At 38.7% G+C, this 21,564-nt stretch overlaps 2 protein-coding genes across 2 annotated transcripts; both read left to right on the top strand.

The window, feature by feature from the left end:
• The first annotated feature begins 1,040 nt into the window (after positions 1–1,040).
• LOC145909057 (bile salt export pump-like) lies at positions 1,041–16,807 on the top strand. Its single transcript, XM_082996378.1, has 32 exons — positions 1,041–1,255; positions 1,342–1,387; positions 1,913–1,966; positions 2,098–2,188; positions 2,614–2,707; positions 3,298–3,442; positions 3,625–3,712; positions 3,880–4,013; positions 4,390–4,561; positions 4,900–5,024; positions 5,429–5,606; positions 6,292–6,405; positions 6,773–6,883; positions 7,288–7,413; positions 8,148–8,351; positions 8,675–8,845; positions 9,397–9,558; positions 9,808–9,892; positions 10,031–10,109; positions 10,396–10,534; positions 11,012–11,191; positions 11,472–11,576; positions 11,881–12,042; positions 12,250–12,453; positions 12,894–12,994; positions 13,138–13,278; positions 13,622–13,778; positions 14,035–14,232; positions 14,487–14,693; positions 15,224–15,359; positions 15,693–15,812; positions 16,092–16,807. The coding sequence occupies exons 1-32, from the start codon at positions 1,159–1,161 to the stop codon at positions 16,181–16,183; spliced, it is 4,218 nt and encodes a 1,405-aa protein (XP_082852504.1). The 5' UTR covers positions 1,041–1,158; the 3' UTR covers positions 16,184–16,807.
• Positions 16,808–17,288: 481 nt separating this feature from the next.
• LOC145908337 (uncharacterized) lies at positions 17,289–21,362 on the top strand. The gene is made up of 10 exons (XM_082995594.1): positions 17,289–17,462; positions 17,544–17,803; positions 18,083–18,458; positions 18,523–18,630; positions 18,728–18,929; positions 19,011–19,160; positions 19,426–19,678; positions 19,989–20,235; positions 20,561–20,930; positions 21,162–21,362. The coding sequence occupies exons 1-9, from the start codon at positions 17,304–17,306 to the stop codon at positions 20,927–20,929; spliced, it is 2,124 nt and encodes a 707-aa protein (XP_082851720.1). The 5' UTR covers positions 17,289–17,303; the 3' UTR covers position 20,930; positions 21,162–21,362.
• Positions 21,363–21,564: the final 202 nt, after the last annotated feature.

Raw genomic sequence — 21,564 nt, forward strand, 5'->3', positions numbered from 1 at the left:
TGACACCTTAAAGCTGGGCTTGTTGTCGAGCCGACAGACCGTGACCTTTAATCTAATCTTGAGCCCAGACGGTGTAACGCAACTCTTTTAATCAGTCAGGAGAATAACATGTTGTGTTTGCCACTGGCTTTTACCCTTTGTTCCACTTTTTCAACCGGACGAGGCCTCATTTCTCAAGTCACAATCAGCCTGATGCAACATCCACCATCGAGAGTCGGGCAAAGTTCGACGACCGCGAGGTCATTCACCCCGTCGGGCGAAACGAGGGCCAGTGACTCGCTCTCGATTCTCATAACGCAACACATGTACGCAAATGTTTACCAAAAGCCAGTTGACAAGCAAATACACTCATCCAAGAGGTTTCGAAAAGTAACGAAAGGGTATGGCCTCCATTGCACTGTATATAAAGGGATGTTGTCTCCAAAACGCCCATTTAAGCACAACAGGAAGTCATTCGCTCAGAAACCGTGGTCGCTTAAAGTCCACTCGTGGAACAGTTCAAACCTCAGCTCGTAATTGGTTCGGCTTATTAATGAATGGCCGGAAAGCGTGCCATAGTTCGCAATGCAGACTGTTTGCCAAGGGTATTACCTTCAGTTAGTCTTACAACGTCACACGCAGAGTGATGCCTGCTCTATTTAATATTGCTAAATACACGGTTAGGTAAATGTTGCGAAGACATACAGTGCGGATCGCGCCGTCGCAAATCATCGCCATAAGCCTACAAGCTAAATGCTTGCGCTTCAATAACGAGTGAATGTTTAACTACAGGTCATTGGCCCGCGTATGGTAACCGTAATATTTATATTGTTGAAGAGACCCAAAACGCCCAACTGATTGCGTTATAGCACGCTAGTGGCTTTGTAAGCAGCAGCAAAGCGAAAACCTCGCTGAGATTGGTTTAACTCATGTGGTCTGGTTCAGGGTTTTGCCCGAGGTAGAATACTGGATGAAGTTTCGCAGATATAACTGAAGGCCAATGTACGTTTCTTTTAACTGACAAAACCAAGACATCTTGTTGACTTTTGCAGGGCCGGCTGCTTTCTATCAGAAATAACTACTTTAGATGGACAACCTGTACTAGTAGAACAAAGCGCTTGTTTTATGTAATTGCGAGAACTATTGAACCGAAAGTGAAACGTGACAAAATTAAGCAGTATGAAGTACACTGTGCAGGATGAAGGTACGGACTTCAGCAACGGGCAATACAGACACGAAAGTTCATTCAGAAATGAAGCATACATCCAAGAGACAGGTGCCTGAACTGAACCTTTTTTAAATTAGGCCCTACATGCTTTTGTTTATGGCAAACGCATAGCATATTTATACGGTTTCTTGCAGAATTCAATGATGTCTACCAAACTCCTGGGCCAAAAGCCGATAAAGGGTAAGTCGTCCTTCGTAATTGCAACCATGTATCCTATGTCTTTAGCACGAACCACGCGCTTTTTTGCCATTTAACGGTCCTGTCTGAGTCACGACTTTTCAATAGCTTGCATTATAATTAGTCAACTGGCTGAATGTTTAAGCGAAGGATGGTTTAGTATTTGCCTGTATTCTGTGCAAATTTGATCTAGGCGCTGTAAAACGATAAAGGCCGTCGTTTATTGATGGGAAGCTACAGTTTCAGCGCCATAAAGAACTTATACGACCTGTCAATTGACTGAAGTTTGTTGCAAAATCAGCAGACTTGTAAGTGTAGGCCATGCACGATTTCAGTGAGCTGCATACAGATGGCCACTGTTTCATATATTATTGGCTCCACTTGCTTATATGTAGGGTATGCACTGTTAAGCAATAAAGGGGGAAGACAAAATGGTTTTGCTATTGTACCTTTATTAGCCAAAATATGTTTGTTATAGCCCTGTCATGTTGTTTGTGTTTGCTAAACACGCGGTTAATGTCTACACAGGCAAAAATCGTTGGAAGAAGTAATGGCAAGACAAAAGAAATACAGTGACTCCAAGTAAGATTGTGTTCTTTTTTAAGTATCCCTTACGTTAAATTTACACCTGAGTGAGATCACCTGATACTATAACAATTTGAAAAATTAAAATATTGTCACAATCTAAAATAGGCCGTGATCTTTTTTTTCAGAAAAGACAAAAAGAAAAAGAAGAAAAGTAAGAAGAAGAAAAAGAAAAAGAAGGAACGAATGAAAGTCGAACAAGTGTCGTTTTTTAAACTGGTATGAATTCACCTGAACATAAATTGTACGGCTACACATAAACCTAATCACCGTCACACCTCACACAACTGCTTTATTACAGCAGTTCAGGCGTGCCATTGCAAATAGAAATGAATCCAAAAGAATTCCTCCAACAAAACTATTAGGCGCCCATAGCTCATCCGACAAATTTTGTGATTTGGTGCTGGTTGGAAAACCTATTCTTTTAGTTTAATTCAACGGGATCGGTTGCAAAATAAACTTGTGGTGGTTTAACTTTATATTATGACTTAAGTTGCATAGAGCTACGAGTAAAATGTAAATAAAAGTATCGGTTGTATCATTATTTGCTGTTTACTTGCCCACATAGAGAGTCTAGTGGGTAAATAAGACTGACACTAATATATGTATTTCAATTCCTTACATGTTAACAATAATTTTTCCAGTTCACGTACGCCAGTAGAGTCGACTACATCCTAATGTTTTTTGGAACACTGGGAGCGATTGTTCATGGCTCCGCCTTCCCGTATATGATGACAAGTACGTTAATAGTTTTTCCTAATGTAATGTAAAGGGCACGCACTCACAAAAATTCTCTGTGATGTTTAAGGGTTACCTTATGTTTCTTGTTTTTTATGTATTGCTACAATTTCTCTTGTTAAATATGACTTTTCACTAATAGGTTACAGTAAACGCATTCGTAACTTAAGTGTCAGAAGAACAATTCCTATTAATTACTATGTCTGGATGCAAGAAAAGCATTATATCTCTTTTCTCCTTTACCTCGGTTGAAAACTTTGTGCGGATGTTTAAACCATTATAACATCGACGAAATACGCCTTCTTGCTTGGAGCAGAATGCGTTGCAACAAAGCTATCAGGCTGATTGTAAAAAACGTGCTTCGTGAAATCAAAACAGACGTCCACTGTATCTCACTATCCAGTGTGTAGTGGTTTGAACAGAAGTGGTAATGTAGTATGGTAAATGTACTGGATTGCATTACTCTTACGACCACGAAACTAAATATGTATTGCTGTGTATCGAAGGCAATATTCGAAGTTTCTAACCACAAACGCAAGAAAAAACGGTTGCACATGGTAGTGGGTGGTAAAAACTGCTTTCCCTTCCAGTTTTCGGCCAAATGATTGACACCTTCATCAACTACAGTGTCTGCACTCAGCAAACCAATACCACATGCACAGCAGAAGAAATTAACCGAACCTACGAATCCCTTGGAATTGACCCCGACAACTTGACAGAAGAAGAACTACTTGTGTAAGTGCTGTAAACCTATGTACTTGATTTGTATTTATGGAATTGTGTGGAACTTTTGAAAATATATGCTACAAACTGTCAGTTGCCATTTCTTTGACTGAAATACCTATACCACTTTAAATGTTAAATTAACGCCTTTCCTTTAAACTTTAAAGGTAACTGTTACGTATTTATCCTTTCAGTCCTATCGATGTCGAAGGAGAGCTGGAAGTCTTCAGTTACTACTATGTAGCTATAGCGTGCATGGTGATCGTTTGTGGCTACCTGCAGGTAATTCTAGGCAACTTTATAACTCCATATGTCTAATAATAGCGAGGCATCAAACTGCTTTCGCTGGCCAACTTCAGAAAAAAGGCATCTATGTTTAGGTTCGATTATAAAATCAACCGCCATATATAAATAACTTTTTTCTTTTTAATTTTTTAATCCCTTGCTAGGTCGGCAACTGGGTTCTGGCCTCCACAAGACAAACAAGGCAGATCCGACAACTTTTTTTTCGGTCGATCATGAAAATGGAAATCGGGTGGTTTGATGTTCACCACATGGGGGAGCTAAACACCCGAATGAACGAGTAAGTTTAGATTTTTTGAAGTGTTTTTGACCACATCGGGATTCGAACCAAGGGTATTCTGGACACTAATCCTGATCAGGTTTTTTCCTTGGTGTACGGTTTGGGTGCCTTATGTTGCCAATTACCACCTCATTTATCGAGGATTAATATACTAGCGCGGTTTACAAATAAAAAACTTTAACCCAATATTTCAGATGTTTGCAAGAAAAAGCGTTTCAGACCAAACACTCTTGTAAGCTATACTTTTATGTGTAAAATGAGATGCAGTGAGTTTGTATTTTTCTCTAATCGGTAAGAAGTTATGTTCGCCTCCAACACCATGCAACGTATGTAAACAAAAACACTTCCAGAATTTACGCTGATTTTTTTACGGCAGTGACGTCAACAAAATCAGCGACGCGATTGCCGACAAATTCAGCGTCTTCATCCAACGTATAACCACGTTCGTCGGTGGAATTGTCGTCGGTTTTATCAACGGGTGGCAGTTGACGCTCGTTATCATGGCCATAAGTCCGTTGCTCGGAATTGGTGCTGCGCTCATGGGACGGGTAAGTTGGGGACCGACCTGGGTACAGTCGTTGCTAAACTTGCTTTGGTGGCGAATTTGGTATTTTATTTGATGAAACAACAGGTGTAACAAAATGATGTATTTTTCAAAAATATTTATGCCGTTGGCTACGTTTAAACGTTCGAGTTGCAAAAAAATACATAATTTAAAAAAATATATATGCAGATATATACTTTTTTTCATGACAAATCCATCGTTTTCGTGAAGTACAATTTGCAAGTATGTTGCTGCGTCACTGTTGCTCCTTATAGTTAAATTAAATCCCTGAAAAGAACATTACTCGTTAGCATTCCTCTTTATGACAATTTTTCGTAACAGTTTATTGCCAACATGACAAGCAAAGAGCTGAGAGCTTATGCGGCTGCGGGTTCGGTGGCGGAAGAAGTTCTCTCTTCCATTCGAACAGTTGCGGCTTTCGGGGGCGAACACAGAGAAGTAGAAAGGTGAGCAAAATATCCAACACTGCACATAGTCGTAAAGAGTGTCCGCGTATCACTGAAAACTCTTTTCTAAACGTTCTGGAACAACTAACGCATTTAATTTTTTACAATGCGTTGAAATCACGTAGAAATCATAAGGATCAGAAAATTTCGCATTAATTCATTTGTTTTGTGTGTTAAAGCAAATCACTTTCATTATATTAAAAGCATTCTTAACTGGGTGCTATCGGCTCCAATGAAAGCCAAACAACAGTTTTAAAGTTTTCAAAAAAACTATAAAAGAACCAACAGCGCCACTAGATTACAGTTTTTAGTTCTGAATAAGTCAAACGACAGGTTTTAATAAAATTAAGAAACAAAAACGCAAGAATTGTAATATCCGGTTGTAATATCATATTTCAACGCAGATACGGAAAGAAGCTGGAGGCGGCGGAGAAACAAGGCATAAAGAAGGGAATGACACAAGGATTTTTTACAGGCTACATGTGGTGCCTTATATTCCTGAGCTACGCCCTTGCCTTCTGGTATGGCTCCACCCTAGTCCACGACCCCAACATTGACTTTTCGCCTGGGCGTCTGATGACTGTAAGTGTAATTTGGGTCACTTTTATAAGAACACAATTTGTTGTAAGGTGTGGGGCTTTTGTATGACAGAGGGTAATTGTTAAGTTCGTCGTTGGAATTGGTGAGGATGAATTGTTAAAGTATTGTAGAGTTTCTAGATACAAGAATATGAAAAAATCTTTTTTGACAAATGTTTATTATGGAGTGTCATATATGGTACATAGCTTTTTATACGTCACACCAAATCTTATACGTAACAATTGTTACTTTCATGGAGACTTAAATTAAATCAGAGAAAACTTCATTTGTTGTTAAGGTCGTTCTTTTTCTGATGCACATATTTCGCCTACTCTATTTTTTCCTATACAACTCACATAGTCTTTGTTGCCCCCAAGACTGTTTGGTGATTCTGATACTTTACGAAATAGGGTACGCAACTTTTTATACGTCACACCAAATCACATAAAACCTTATATGTAAGAATTATTGAACAACGAAAACTCCAATTATATTAGTAAATAAGACATTTGTCGTCAAGTCGTCCTTTTTTATATTTCGCCTGTTTTTCTCATACAACTTAACATGTCTTTGTTGCCCCTAAGACTGTTTGGTAATTCTGATACTTTATGTAAGAGTTTATTCCATGGAGACTCAAATATAATTATTTGCTGAGCGCTAGTTGAATCAATTGAACGTACATGTGTAGGTGTTCTTCGCCGTGCTGGTTGGAGCCATTAACCTCGGTCAGGCAGCTCCCAATCTCGAAGCCTTCTCAGTTGGAAGAAGCGCGGCCGCACTTGTGTTTCAAATCATCGAAAGGGTAAAGTTTGTGAACTTCATACATGAGTTGCTATCTATCCTAAGTTTGAAAAAGTCAACACAAAACCGCTGATTTTTATTTAACGTTTCAATTGTCATGGAACAACCTTTATTAGGATGTACTTCATGCAATATAAACCTATAGCATGGTTAAACTCCAATGTGCATTAAATCCACGACATACGCGAGAACAGAAAAAAAGGACACGGCAACGCATAAAAGACTATACGCACCTCAATATATACTTTAATAGAGACAACGAAAATCGTGTAACTTACATTGCCACAACTTAATTCCAATTGTACCGTTAATGTTAAATTCTCGTTTTATTTTGTTAAAACGACATTTGAATCAAGTTTTTTTTACAGGAATCCCGGATTGATCCATTTTCCACTGAAGGTCACATTCCTGACCACGTGGTTGGAGACATCGAGTTCCATGATGTTGATTTCTCTTATCCGAGTCGTGACGACCAACAGGTGCCTGTTATATTATGCAAGCATTCTCTGCTTTAAGTCTCTGCTATTAACACATCACCCGGGTTTAAACGAAAAAGTCAAGTGTTTAATGTTCGAAGTTTTTGTTTTTTGAATAGTTAGCATTAAAGTTCACGCACAAAAAAGTGAATTACGAAAAATCGTGACGTAAGACAAAAAAACGGAATAAATTGACCCAAAAGGACAGCTGTTTTTGCTTAAAGTGATTGCTAGGACTGGTCTAGATTACTGCACAATCATTCAAGATACTGGTTCACAGAATGTATTTCGCCCATACGGTGGTATCATCACTTATTCAAATAAACTTAAAATTTAAAACCCTGCAGCACATGTTGACCCGTGCTTTCAAGGCATGTTGAACTTTAACCGACAACTCCACCTTTCAGATACTGGATAACCTGAGGTTAACTTTCAAGGCGGGTGAAACCACAGCGGTCGTGGGCCCGAGCGGCATGGGTAAAAGTACGATTCTCCAACTCGCTCAACGGTTCTACGACCCCGACAAGGGCGTGGTATGTGGCTTACTCGTTTACCCGTTTTACTCATGTTACTCTAATCGCAAACATGAGTCGCTTCTTATCACTAACACGAAAACTATACCATTGATCGGAAGATGTTTTGACCTGCCGATCGATTGCTGTCGGGCTGTGTACGTTGCAAAGTTTGTCCTGCGGCGGCTGTATGTTGTGGTTGACGGCCACAAGACAGTTAGTTACTATAAATGTTATTGGTATTCGATATTGCAAGGTTAAACCAGTTTAGTTTAATTGCGAAAATAACCAGAAGTATGGGTTTGAACCGAACATTATGTTATACCCACTGGTACACCCAATGGGAAACCACAATTCTCTAAGATATTGTTTCGTTGTTTCGGTAGCTGATTTATGATAAGTACCTAGGGTCAATTCTATAGTTTGCCCACAGTAAAGATTTCAATAATACTAAAGTAATGGTAATTTTTAGCCTTTTCTAAAATTTCAATACTTCGAGTGATGGACGATCAGTGTCAGTGCAATCTTTTTTTTGAAATTTTACAGAAAAATTAATTTCGCCTTGACTGCCTTGTCAGTTTCTGTGCTAAAGAAAGAATAAAAAAAACCACCAAGCTAACAAGCTGATTACTGTTGTCCTCATGATATTTCTTACTTCATTTCTTCTGCAAATAATTTACCAATCGCTCTTACGAGCCGAGTGATCCCAAAACCACAACATTTCGTTTTTTTTTTCCTTGCATTGTTGCTCACAGGTAACTCTGGATGGCCATGACCTGCGCACTCTTAACACCCAGTGGTTGAGACAATTAATCGGGGTCGTACAACAAGAACCGAGTCTCTTTGCCACCAGCATTGAAGAAAATATCAGATTTGGGAGAGACGGGGTCACGGACGAAGAGATTATAAAAGCCGCCAAAGCTGCCAACGCTTACAACTTCATCATGGATTTGCCTGATGTAAGTTGATGATGAAGCTTTGTTGGATATTTGAGTGGCTGTTGACACTTTAAAATAAATTATATTGATTACGCCGTAGTGAAAGGGTTGTTCTGCCTCTTGTCAGTTATATTTGAATTTGAAAACGTGTTATCACCATCAACAATATTTTAAAAGATTCATTTTTTGATATTTTTTTGTAAAATGCATTAGTGGACGAGAAAAAAACGACCAAACATGGAAGAAATCAAATAAAATGTTTTTTTTTTAAATTTTTTTTGTTGTATAAAGAACGAAATTGTGCACCACTATAACGTCTAAAATTTTTATTTGGCATTTTCCAGAAATTCAAGACCGATGTAGGAACAGGTGGGGGACATCTTAGTGGTGGCCAGAAGCAGAGAATTGCCATCGCTCGAGCTCTTGTAAGAAACCCCAAAATCTTGCTGCTAGATCAAGCTTGTTCTGCCCTTGATATGACAAGCGAAGCAATGGTATTACAAGAGTTAGACAAGGTATGTAAACCGTACAGACTTTTCGGCGGATCGATACGGAGAAAAATATGTAATATATTACACATACTGCAACATACCTTGGGGACCATACAGTGTCAATATACTCATGGTCATCCAAGTGTGTATGTTAGATCTTTAGCTCCAACCAGCGAGAATGTAAAATTTTGATAAAAAATGTATGTGTGCAAAAAAGCCATCATCATGCCATGTAGTTGTTTGGCCATAGTGCGCTCCACTGTGGTTCGTCTCTGTTGTTTGGTACCAGTTTGGTACCCAACGGATCGACGTTGACCGAACGGTACCACAAAGTGGAAACCTGTGTGCCTGCTAGTGTAAAAGCTAGCACAGTGCCATTGTGAACAGCTGCACTGATAAGACCTTATAGAAATAGTGTGTACACCCTGTCATACAGTTCTCAATAAACTGAATGAATTCTGCATCTTATTTCGGAGTTACTCCGTTTCTATTATGAGGAAATTTTCACTTACCAAAATGCAATGGTTTTTGAATACCTCTGCGGACATTTAATTTTGGCATGCTTCCACGTACAGGTAAGGCGAGGCCGCACAACAGTCATCGTTGCCCACCGCCTGTCAACCATTCGTGACGCTGACGTCATCGTTGGAGTCGAGCACGGAAAAGCAGTGGAGCGTGGCACGCACGCAGAACTGATGAAAAACAACGGCGTTTACTTTACACTGGTCACTCTCCAGGTATGAAACACTGTGTTTGTAAAAGTTGCAATGAAATGCAGTTACGAAAGAAATTTACTGATATATGTTTGCGTGTCTACGTACCTCCGCACACTCCTAACTGCAACACATTCTTACTTAGCACTGATGATGAACACAGCGGTGTTTGAAACGTCTGCTCCATGACAATCATAATAACTTTGGCTTTTCTCCAAGTTTACCTCAAAGTTTTTTTGCACTTTATCATATTCTCATGCCCGTTATTTGCAGACAACCAAGAAGAAGAAGGGAGGGGAAGGAAATGGCGGAAGTTCCTCAGATGACGGAAGTGACGGCGAAGGTAGAGACGGCTCAGGTAAAAGGAAATGAGAAATAAGTTTTATAGGACTCTTGAAGCCTAAAGTGGTGCAAAACTTTCAACTTACGCGTTGTTATTGGACAATTTTTAACCCTATTTAAAAGGAAAGTCAAAAAATAACATATGTGAAAACAGAAGACTTGCTTGAAAACGGACCGGAAGTGGCGTTGGAACACGTGACCGACTTTGCACACGGACACCGCAGAAGCCTTAGGTCAGTTGTTGTTTAGATTCAAATTATTGTTTTGACTCAAATATTGTTGTTTTGGTTCAATTTTTGTTGTTTTGAATCAAATGTTGTTGTTTTAAATTCAAATGTTGTTGTTTTGGTTTAAATATTGTTGTTTTGATTCAAATATTGTTGTTTTGATTAAAATTTTGTCGTTTCGACTAAAAAAATAGCATGTTTTGGGATTTCCACATTTCATGTTACGAGCTTACATAGAAGCCAACCAACTAATTGCATTGTCTCAATGTCTCACATTTTGCTTGGTCGGCAGGAGGAGTTTAAGAAAACGAACGACGTCACAAATATCAGGAACGGATATGACCCCCATGGGCATCACGACACCGAATCCACCCAAGAAGTTCAGCCGCACGTTCAAGTCGAAAAGTGATTCTGACTCAAGCGATAGTGACGTAAGTTTGTATAAGTGGAATACAAATAGTACTTTCTCATTGAATGTATAAGAATGAGGCCCTCGCTTGGGCATAGTCTTTTTCTCTGCCACAGCAAATTACTGCAATGCTTAAATAAGCAAAATCGACTTGTCTAAATACATCTGTTGACATCACGTTTAAAAGATTTGAAATACAAACAGATAGATACTGAAGTATTTTGATGAAGTAGTGCTAAATTAGGTTTAATGTGATAAGGATACGGTTTGAAGATGTGTTAAAAAAACTCGTTGCTTTTTTAATTTTCAGATTTTGAGATCACAAATTAAAAAACGAAAAGCATTCAAAATTGCAGATTTATTTACTCAATATCACGATCCAATTAGCTTTGTCATCTCTAAACCTCAGCTACTTAGAAGCTAAAGAGATGTCCACCTTTTAAACTTATATTTTGCTGCACAATTGTGCTATACTCACCTCGTTCGTGTTATTCAAAAGTCATCAGACAGTGATGATGGTGACACAGATGAGGAGGAGGAAATCGAACCGGCTCCACTCAAACGAATCATGAAACTCAACTCAACGGAATGGCCTTACATAACCGGTGGAACGATTGGATCAGCAGTTAACGGAGCCATTCAACCCGTATTTGCCATCCTGTTTTCTGGTCTTTTAGGGGTAAGCATTCTGCTTCTTGGTTGCGGGAAGTTGAAAACAATGTTGTTTATTGTGTATTACAACGGGTACATGGGTATATGTGTGTTACTGCTGATGTTAAACCATACCTGCAGACCTTATCTCAATATTTAAATCACTGGATCCAACTTAGTACACACATTAAAAGGAAAAGCAAATAGATCTTTAAAGTAAAGTCAAACAAACACATTCAAAGTGATAGGTAAGGTTAAAAATACCTTTTCGGCACTGTAAATTGTAAATGTTTTTTGATGGATTGAAGGTTTTCTCTCTTCCAACCATTGAAGAACAACAGGCTGGAGTGAATTTCTACTCTCTTCTGTTCGTTGGAATCGCAATCGTTTCCTTCGTCACCTATTTCTTACAGGTGAGATGGTTCTTCTATCTTGTTATGCTGCATATGTGGCAGGAACACTGTCCCATCTTTTTCTATATTATAGTGCAGGTCTTGTTTACTGTGGTAGTGAAATGCTGTATCTTCTGTCTGAATTTTACTGTAGATTTATACCACGTGATTTTCTTAGTCTGTATCATAAAATAATTGTGTAAAATCTGCTCTGGATAAATTGGTCACCAATTTGGCGGAACAAAATGATGCATAAAATACACCACATACACACAAGACGATGCTCAATAACAATAAAAATCTCTTTTCGTTTCTTTGTTTACAGAACTACATGTTTGCCAAATCGGGTGAGATTCTTACCCGTCGAGTGAGGAAAATGGGATTTGAAGCGATGTTGAGGCAAGATATTGGTTGGTATGACGACCACAAGAACAATCCGGGAGCTTTATCGGCCCGACTTGCCACTGACGCCGCTATGGTTAAAGGGGTAAGACTATAACACGTTCGGTTTTGTGTGAAACATTCTGTTTTAAAGACAAGAAAATATGACTACACTAAAGCTATAACTTCAACGTGACATAAACTTATCGAAGATTAGACTTCATCTGATTTTCATATGAATTAAAAATTATCACTAAAAGTAATTTATTCGCACAAAAAATGATTTTGCCAATACCATTCTCATCGAATACAGGCAACGGGAAGTCAAATCGGGATCATCGTGTCTGCAATTGCAAGCATCGGTAGTGCTCTAATCATCGCCTTCTATTTCGGCTGGATGTTGGCCTTTGTGGTCACCGCCTTCCTTCCTCTGATCGTCTTGTCCGGGCTCATCCAAGCTCGTTTAATGACTGGGAGTGCGAGGAGGGATAAAGACTCCCTCGAGGAGGCGTCAAAGGTTTTAATATTTTAGTATTAAATTACGTGCATTGGAGTTTGTTTAATTAACAGCAACGCAAGTTTGTGACTTTTAATATTTGTATTAAAATTTAATATTTGTTTGAACAAAAGTTTCGGCCACGAGATGGCGCTATGTGTGCTATTTTCCCAATCACGGCATTTTCACGTAATTTAAACAAGATTACAGCCTGAAAACGAACACATTATCTTTGTATCACGTTATTCGTGCAATGCATATACTATAAGGTATAAAACAGTATTAAGGCATGTTTGAAAATAAACCAAGTCGTGGCAGCAACAGCGATTAAAGGCAAGTCAACTAATCCATGTCGACAAAAGAATGCGACCAGCGTTGTCCTTGTGACACGCACTTAAATGTGTCATCGTGTTTTTGTTGTTTTGCATTATAACAATATAATTAAATATACATTTACTTAGGTTGTTTCCGAGGCAATTGAGAGCATTCGAACAGTGGCATCGTTGAACAAGGAACTGTTCTTTACCGAGGAATACAACCATGTATTGGAAGGTCCTTACAAGTAAGAAACCTAAAAATGTAAAAAACTATAGGTGAAAACAAAAAGTGTTGGTTTTCTTTGGACAATAGTTTGACCCAATGTTTTATTGCAATCGTCATAAAAACAAAGGGAATGTTTTTGTGACTTAACGAGTGTTTTTGCAGGGAAGGCAAGTACAACGCTATGGTGTACGGCATAACATTCGGCATTGCAAATTCCATCATATTTTTCGCTTACGCCGCATCATTCCGTTTTGGAGGTTACCTGGTCGCCATTGGAGAAATGGAGTTTCAGTACGTGTTCAGGTAAAAATCTGATGATAAACATGATATCCTAACGTTAAAAATTACTCTGTATGACGTAAAGTCATCAGGTCAAAAGCTAGTCTTGTTGAAACCTTTGCATTTGCTTGTGTTACAAATTCCAAACTTTACTTGTTGATCATTGGCATAAGTAATCCATGAAGTGTATTGTATGCGGGCTTGTTCTACAATAATAACGCAAGAAATGGTAACATTATCAGAAGCTTGGGTAAAATTGTCTGAAGATGAAAGATAAAAAATCTTATTCCACAATTTCTATTACATTCCTGCGTTAATATTGCCAAAAGATATGGTCATATTCGGTTTTGATTTTTTTGCGTCGCAGAGTATTTTCTGCAATCGTGTTTGGTGGAACAGCCCTTGGAAGAGCTTCCAATTACGCCCCAGACTACGCAAAGGCCAAGACGTCGGCAGCTCGCATTTTCAAACTACTTGATCGGATTCCTGCCATAGACTCCTACAGTCCAGATGGAGACCAATGGGTAAAAGTTTGTCGATATATAAATTATATTAAAAAATCGAAATTGATAAAATAGAGGAAATTATTGCATGGTTCACAAAACCTTTCGTAGCCTAAAATCGCGATGCAATTATTTTTTGTTGCTCATACAAAGTTAAATAATCTGAACAAAAATTCCTTCCTAAATTTCAAACATTATGGACCCTGACTGTAACTCCTGAGGTGCCAATTATCTCATTGCGATGGTCTCTTGCACATACGTACATTATATGTTGCAGAGTAACTTCATTGGGGACATTGTATTCCGCGATTGCCTCTTCACTTACCCCACAAGACCTGATATCACAGTGTTGCGAGGTCTGAATGTTTCGATAAAAGCAGGACAGACTCTCGCCTTGGTGGGCCAGAGCGGGTGCGGTAAAAGTACGAGCGTGCAGCTTTTGGAACGCTTTTACGATCCCGACGAAGGCACAGTAGTAAGTCATAGCAATGGTTTGGTAAACGATCGAGAAAGTTAAACGATTGAATTTTATACGTTTCAAATAATGTAGGGTTGTTAGGAATATTATTGAAATGTTTCATTTTGAAAACTTCTGCTTCGATTTGCGTGTATTGTTCCCTAAGCTTCAGGTTAAAACCATTGGGAATAAATTTCATTGCGTACAATTATCGCGTATTTCCATTTAGAAGAAAAAATTACCCCAAAAAATATCTCTTCGTGTGGATTTAGTTTGTTGATGGTCACGACACAAAACAGACAAACGTCTCTTATCTACGAAGCAAGATAGGTATCGTATCGCAGGAACCGGTGCTGTTTGGTGGATCGGTTCGCGATAATATCGTGTACGGCGATAATTCGCGTGTTGTGCCGGACGAGGACGTGGAAAGGGCGGCCAAACTTGCCAACATGCACGAGTTCATTCTGGCACTTAAGGACGTAAGTTGCTTCATGAAAGGTGTTCTTTTGCGCTATATTCTCACTTCCTAAATTAATATTTCTCAACAAGTACCAGGGGAGTGTTATCCGGGGAACCACAAGTGGATTCTACACTGATAACGTTATATAGAAATTCATGAAAAGGGATTTCGTGTGGCTGTTTTTTTGCTTTCCTCTCTTGATTTTTACAGATGGACAGGGGAAGGTTATTTTAGCCCAGCGAATCGTAAAAGGTTAAACCACTGACCTAAATCAATCGAACACTGGTTTTTATACTGTGTCTATCACTGGGCCATATAAGAGTATAAACAGAACCAAATTAAATTCACTTGAAATAATAGAAGTAATCGTTTAAAAAAGGTTTATATGTGATGGAGAATACTGCAACCCCCTGAAAGACTGTATGCTTGTATTCAACTATAAAACCACAGCATATACCTTTTCTTCAACATGTCTACTATAGTGATCTTGCTTTATGTATAGGCCTTACAAAATATTCCTAATCCATAAATACCTGCCTATACTTTCAGGGTTATAAGACAAGCGTCGGTGACAAAGGAGACCAGCTATCACGTGGTCAGAAGCAAAGAGTGGCGATCGCGAGGGCGCTGGTTCGAAACCCGAGAATTCTCCTCCTGGACGAAGCAACTTCAGCACTCGACACAGGTATGTCTTAACCAAAACAAAACACTTTTTCGACGAATATGATATTGTAAACCATGCAAAATAAGGCAGTCTATCTTGTGCAGCAGTGTTTCATAAACTTTTCACAAGCTTGCGAATTATAACAACATAAAGAAAGGAAAACCATTTATTGGTTTTTGTACATGTTATATGCAAAGCTAATGTCTTTCCGAAATAATAATCAAAGAAAATACTTACAACATAAAAACGTGGCTTTCGTAAGCGCTTTTACTCCGACCCAAAATACAACAATGTTCCTTAAACCTCTCGTAAAAACTGGGATAACTGACATTTAGCTGTTGCTCTGTTTGGCAGAGAGCGAGCAGATTGTGCAAGAGGCTCTTGATCGTGCTCGTGAAGGAAGAACTTGCGTCGTGATTGCTCACAGACTTTCCACTATCCGCAATGCAAACAAGATCGCAGTGATATCACAAGGTGCCAAGCAGGCTTTATCTAGGGATATCTAGGTTTTGTTTTTTATGACTTACGTATAATACGTTACACGTGGTATTTCAAACGCAGTTTGTGTTCTGCGCTATTTTTTTGCAACTTACGAATCAATTTTAACCATTAAATTGATTAAAATTGTGAACACTCCAGTCATAATCGCGAAGACTTGGCTACTTCGTAAGAACTATGTTGTTTTGATGCCTCTTCGTATGGAGCTGGAATGTATCTTTACCAGATTTTCTGAAGTTTTCTTTTAATGTGCAGGCCAGGTGATCGAGCAAGGCACGCACGAAGAACTGATGGATTTGGAAGGAGCATATTACAAGCTCATAACGACCAACGCCTCGCTTAGTTAAAGCAAATGCTCCGCTAACAAAAAAGATAATGCATTCACCAGACTTTTTCAAACCATGCGTTGAATACGAGTTCGTTTAAAATTATGCATTGGCTGTGACCTGTAAGGTGCCAAATTTACCATTGCTTTGGTTTTTGCGCCAAATCATTTGTCAGTATTTAAATTGTGTAAATTTATTTTATTTTTGCTTTATGTGTAAGTTTCGTTTCAAGAGGTATAACTGGATGGAATGACCTGAGCTATGAGTTTTATTGGTATATAGTTCTAAAATTTATGTCACGTAAAAATCAAATAAGTTATTTTATTGTCGTATTGATCGACACACTAATAACTGTTCCTCGAATCAAAATTTTTCCTAACCACAAGGGTTTCTTATTTCCTTTGACTTTTCAGGGCCCACGTGGGGGTGCAACCGGTGTGGCGTATTAAGCCATAATCGACTTTGGGGCCCATGAGTATCATTGTTTGCCACAAAACTTTCTATCGCATGTCTTGGCGCCCTCTACATCCTCATGTGTTCTTTAATAGGGTGCGTGCACCACGTCTTGTATTTATTGTAGTTCCCTTTAATCAAACAAGATATTTATTGTTGCAATTTTTGTCGTTAATTATTGTGCTGTGAACTTGTACCTCTGTTTGTCTTTGATACGAAAAATAAACAAACAATTGACAAGGACAAAAGTTATCGCAGAAAAAAATTAGACCTATTGCTACAGGTGTAGCTATAGACCAACTATTGAAATACCAGAACGCTAGAGTGGATGGTAGACTTTCGTCAAGATTTGTAAAACAATACTGAGATTTTCACAGGCAATGAATTACAGTAAATCCACACTACTCGCCTTTTTCTCCCACTTCCTGTCAGTCATATTTGCCCATGCGGCCACAAAACAGCTGACTGCCTTGCAAGGCAAGTCGCACGTGGAGCCACTGTAATTGATTGATACAGTAGTTTGGCCATAAATAATAGCCAGCATTACGGAGTTAGATAGAAATGTTTATCAAAGAAAGCAATGCACCGAATGTGCAGAATATGTTCTGATTTTGTGCTCGCAGCAAACGCACATTACTTTGCACAAACTTGAAGTTTATTTGTCTGTTAAGGTCTAGCAAAAGCAAAGATGTACTTGTTGGCTGTCTTGTGCGCTGCCATGTGCTTTCTGGTCCAGGGAAAGATGGTACTGAAAGACAACGTTGCGTATTTCTCCAAGGAAATGCTGAATCCAGAGAATGTGCAAGGCCATCTCACCAAGACGTACATATCTAACTCCGGTAGAAAGGTATTTTTTGCAGCCGTACACTTGCTGTTTGGCGTTCTTCGAAAACGTCCAAATGCAAATAAATTGTATTTTCGAACTCAGGTGTACATTTTTGACGATGTGCTGCCGTTTTCGCTGGTTGTTGCCAATCGCATGTACTTCAGTGCTAACGACAATTGGAGGTACGTGCTCTTCGACAAGTTTGTCGTGGATGAAAAAGGAAAATTCGATGGTGGCAATGGCATTCCTTGGAAATCATGGCAAAATCCGACCACCTTTACAAAATCACGCACTGCAGCGTTGTTAAAGTCGATGGTCGATTGTGCAGCGCATAATGCAACAACTTCCGATGAAAATGAAAAGTAAGTGTAAACGAACTTCAACACCGCAGCTATTTATAAATAATATGTACATAAGAGCCAACAGTGTTATATTTCATTGTTGTGTTATCTCTGATGCGTGACCGGATCCAGAAATTTTCTCTTCAGGGAGTTACTAACTTACTATACAAAATTAATTGTGACGCATCAATGACGAGTATGGTCATTGCACGAGTACATAGGAATACATGCGGCAGACCATAGTCCTGGAACTGCCCCTGGCGAGATTAACATATCAAAAGTACAATACAATTATTTTAGAAACTATCAGCTCACTGAAATATACTCTGCCATACTTCGCCGAGGTGACCAAACCCAACTGCACAAGGACATAACCTCGGAGCCAGGCTCCATAGATGGCTATTCCATGGTTATTTACACAAACACCTTATGGCTTAAAAACAGCTATGGTGAAATGCTGTTTTATGAGGACAATGACGATATGGATATTTTTGGAGTTGTGTCACCGAGAATGGGAAGAGTCGTAATTTGGGACTCTGCTATCCCATACCTTGCTCGTCCACCAAGTATTGCTGAGCTTGCAGGCCAATACATGATATTTGCCAAGTTTAACTCACAGCCTGCAGTTGTGTATGAAAAGAGAGCCTACTTCTTCAACTTTTTGGAAAACCTCAAGGTATTAGTGGTGACAAGTTATCAGTACATACGAGTTAACCGAATAAAAATTTTGTTTTGGTTAGGATTCATATTTTCATAAGTTTGTTTGCACTGATAATGTAGACAAGGTTGGAAAGATTGATTTGGATAAACATCTGACAATGCGAAGGCACAACAAAGCTGGTGACTTTGTGAGTACAAATTTACAACATTATCCCAATTTTATCTATATGTAAATTTAAATGTGTTGTCATGGTATTTGGTTGTACAAGTTATTTCCTTTTACAGGTTGCTGTATTTGATGGACTTTTTGAAAAGGACGACCTTGACCAGCTGAGAACGCACACTGTGAAAAATGGAAAGTATTTCTATGATGACTCTTTGGATTTGTCAAGCGACAATGTGCAATGGATTGCCGGGTTCAATGTGGACAATTTTGTCAAAAGTCGTTTCTGGCCTGTTATTAAACAAATGGCAACCTATGTTACAGGTTACTTAAAAATTATTATTTAAACATTATTGGTATATGTGGCAAGCAATAAAATTGTTAAATCGTTTTTGTGGTTTCCAGGTATTGATACTTGGTATCCGTACGACGTTGCATGTAATCTAATTAGAAGTGCTGACCACACCAGGTTTCACCTTGACACAAGTGAACCAAATGAACAAGAAACAACTTTTCTACTGTACCTCAGTCCAAACTGGACTGCTGCTGACTATGGTGAGAAAAATATCATATGATAACAATGTTTCTTTCATATGAAGTGTTCTTTCTGTCTTTATGATTGCACATTTCCATTGAGTTTATTTTAAGAATTACAAATTTTGTTTACCAACTGCAGTAATACAGCATTTTAACAATACACTAAATTAGCCACCATGTTAAAAACGTTTTTGTTCAGTTGTTCCTTTTTTATTTGCAACTTTGTAAACCTGCATCCACACATGGACATTGTTTATTTTCATGCAATTTTCTTTGTTTTTAGGTGAAACTGCCTTTATGGAGTATAATGAAGATTCCCCTGACAATGATTATGTGGCAGAAGTGGTGCCAATGTATGGCCGAGCTGTTATTTTTGCTGGCGCCTTTCCACATTCTGCACACCCCCCTGCACCAAGCTATGGAGGCCCCAGATACACTTTTGCTGTAAAGCTTTCAATCACAAAGCAAGTGGCTTTAATAAAAACTCACCATGAGGAGTCACGTCACAGTTACTTTGGCCTACAGGAGCAAGTAAAGTAAGTGTGTATATATACTATTTACTCAGACCATAATGTATCTTGTGCTGTTTGTATTTCCAACCAAATTAAACATATCAGTATGTTACAAAAATATGTGGACCTTATGATTTATAATAGCAAAAACACCCCAAAATTTCAAAATGTTTCAAAACATATTTCAATTTTTTGAAATTTTAAAATTACAAAAACTTATAGAAAACTGTGCATCACATTGTTTGATTTATGGTAATAAATTGTCACAGGCAAAGAAAAGTATGCTAAACGTTAGCTACACAAAAACACTCTAAACCCCAAATGTTAATTCCAGGGACATTGCAAGCAACCCGGAAATGTATGCGGCCAGGCAAAAAATTAGCACTGTTGTCAATTTCCTGTCAATCAGAGCAGTTCAACAACAGTTGGAATATGTTTCAACCGAGGTGCATGGTGGCCCACCTCAACAAGAAATGCCTGATCTTTCACAAATGGAACAGCAACAATCGTCACAAAAACCCCAGATGCATTCAAGGGAGGAAATGGACGAAGGTGATGATGAAGAAAATATGATGAATGAGGTAACAATATTGGTGTACAAGTAACTGATAGCATTTCTATGTGTTGTGGCTTATACGCCCAATTGACTTTGATACTTGCCAGTGAAGTTAAAAGGGTTTTGATTGGCCTCATGCTAAACCTGTTTCCAGTTGTCCAAACTCTTAGTTTTAAACTCTTAGTACACAATTCATGTTTACATGTTGTCAAATTTGACAACTTCCATGCCAAAGCAATGGTGTAATTGCATGAATAAGAGAACCAGTTTAAAATTGCCAATGACCAAACTTTTGCCTGCTTACAATGAATACTATCCGCACGAAATGGAACTGTTCATTTCATATCAAGGGTGAATTTGCTGACGGTGAAAATAACTATGGCATTACTGAAAACGATTACGAGACACTGGAAAATGTCATTGGAGAGGAAAATATGGAGAGCCTTATGGAAAACCCACAGTCTCTGCATCAAATTCTTGCCATGGCACGTCACTATGGTTTGGATAAAGTCAACCCAGAATCTATGCAGCAAGCTAAATTAGATTTTAGCTCTATTGTGGCCAATGTAACTGAAAACTCTCGAGAAAAAGTTATGGTGAAATGGGGAAAATTATGTGGCACAGATGACAACTGCTTGCAAGATTACCTAAGGTTGTTCTTGCGACAGCATTTCCTGCTCCGAGAGCAAAATATCAGGGCACTGTTTTCATCACTTTGAGGTAGGTTTAATGAAATTTTCAGTGCACAAACAAAACACGGTTTTTAATATCTTTATGCATCTTGTAACACAAACACCAATTAAAGACTGCCATTTCATTTTATACCACTACAGGTTTGTAACAAAATATAACTGTATTGTTAAAGATTGCAGAAATTTTCAATCGCCAAGCTCTGTTTGTTTTGTTTCTGGCAGAAAAGCGTATTTTAATCGTAATTTTTTATACTTCCAGCTGAGATTGATAGCTTCAAACATCAATTTTAAGGTTGCCTAAGTGTTGTCTTGTGCTTTTGTGGAGATTAGAATCTCGTCACTGTACTACTTGTATACATTCACTGACCATTTACTTTTACTTCGCCGTGAGAGATTTCCGTGGAAAAACGTGCAATGTGTGGAATGATATTGTGTGGCAATTGCAGAGAATAAACTGTTGATAACGCATCAACACTTCTTGTCGCCAAGCGGGCGTATGGCATCCGTTTTCCTGCCAAACAATTCGGATGGCAGGCATCGAACTGCTTGCGTGTATAATGTCACGTCGGCACTACACCATATGGCTTCCAGTGCTTCGGGCCTGGAATTACGCATTACGAACTTCATGCGTGAAGTTTTCTTTCATTGACACGACGAAAATG

Source organism: Ascidia mentula, chromosome 7 (assembly GCF_947561715.1).
Source record: "Ascidia mentula chromosome 7, kaAscMent1.1, whole genome shotgun sequence".
In the NCBI taxonomy this organism is placed as follows: domain Eukaryota; kingdom Metazoa; phylum Chordata; class Ascidiacea; order Phlebobranchia; family Ascidiidae; genus Ascidia; species Ascidia mentula.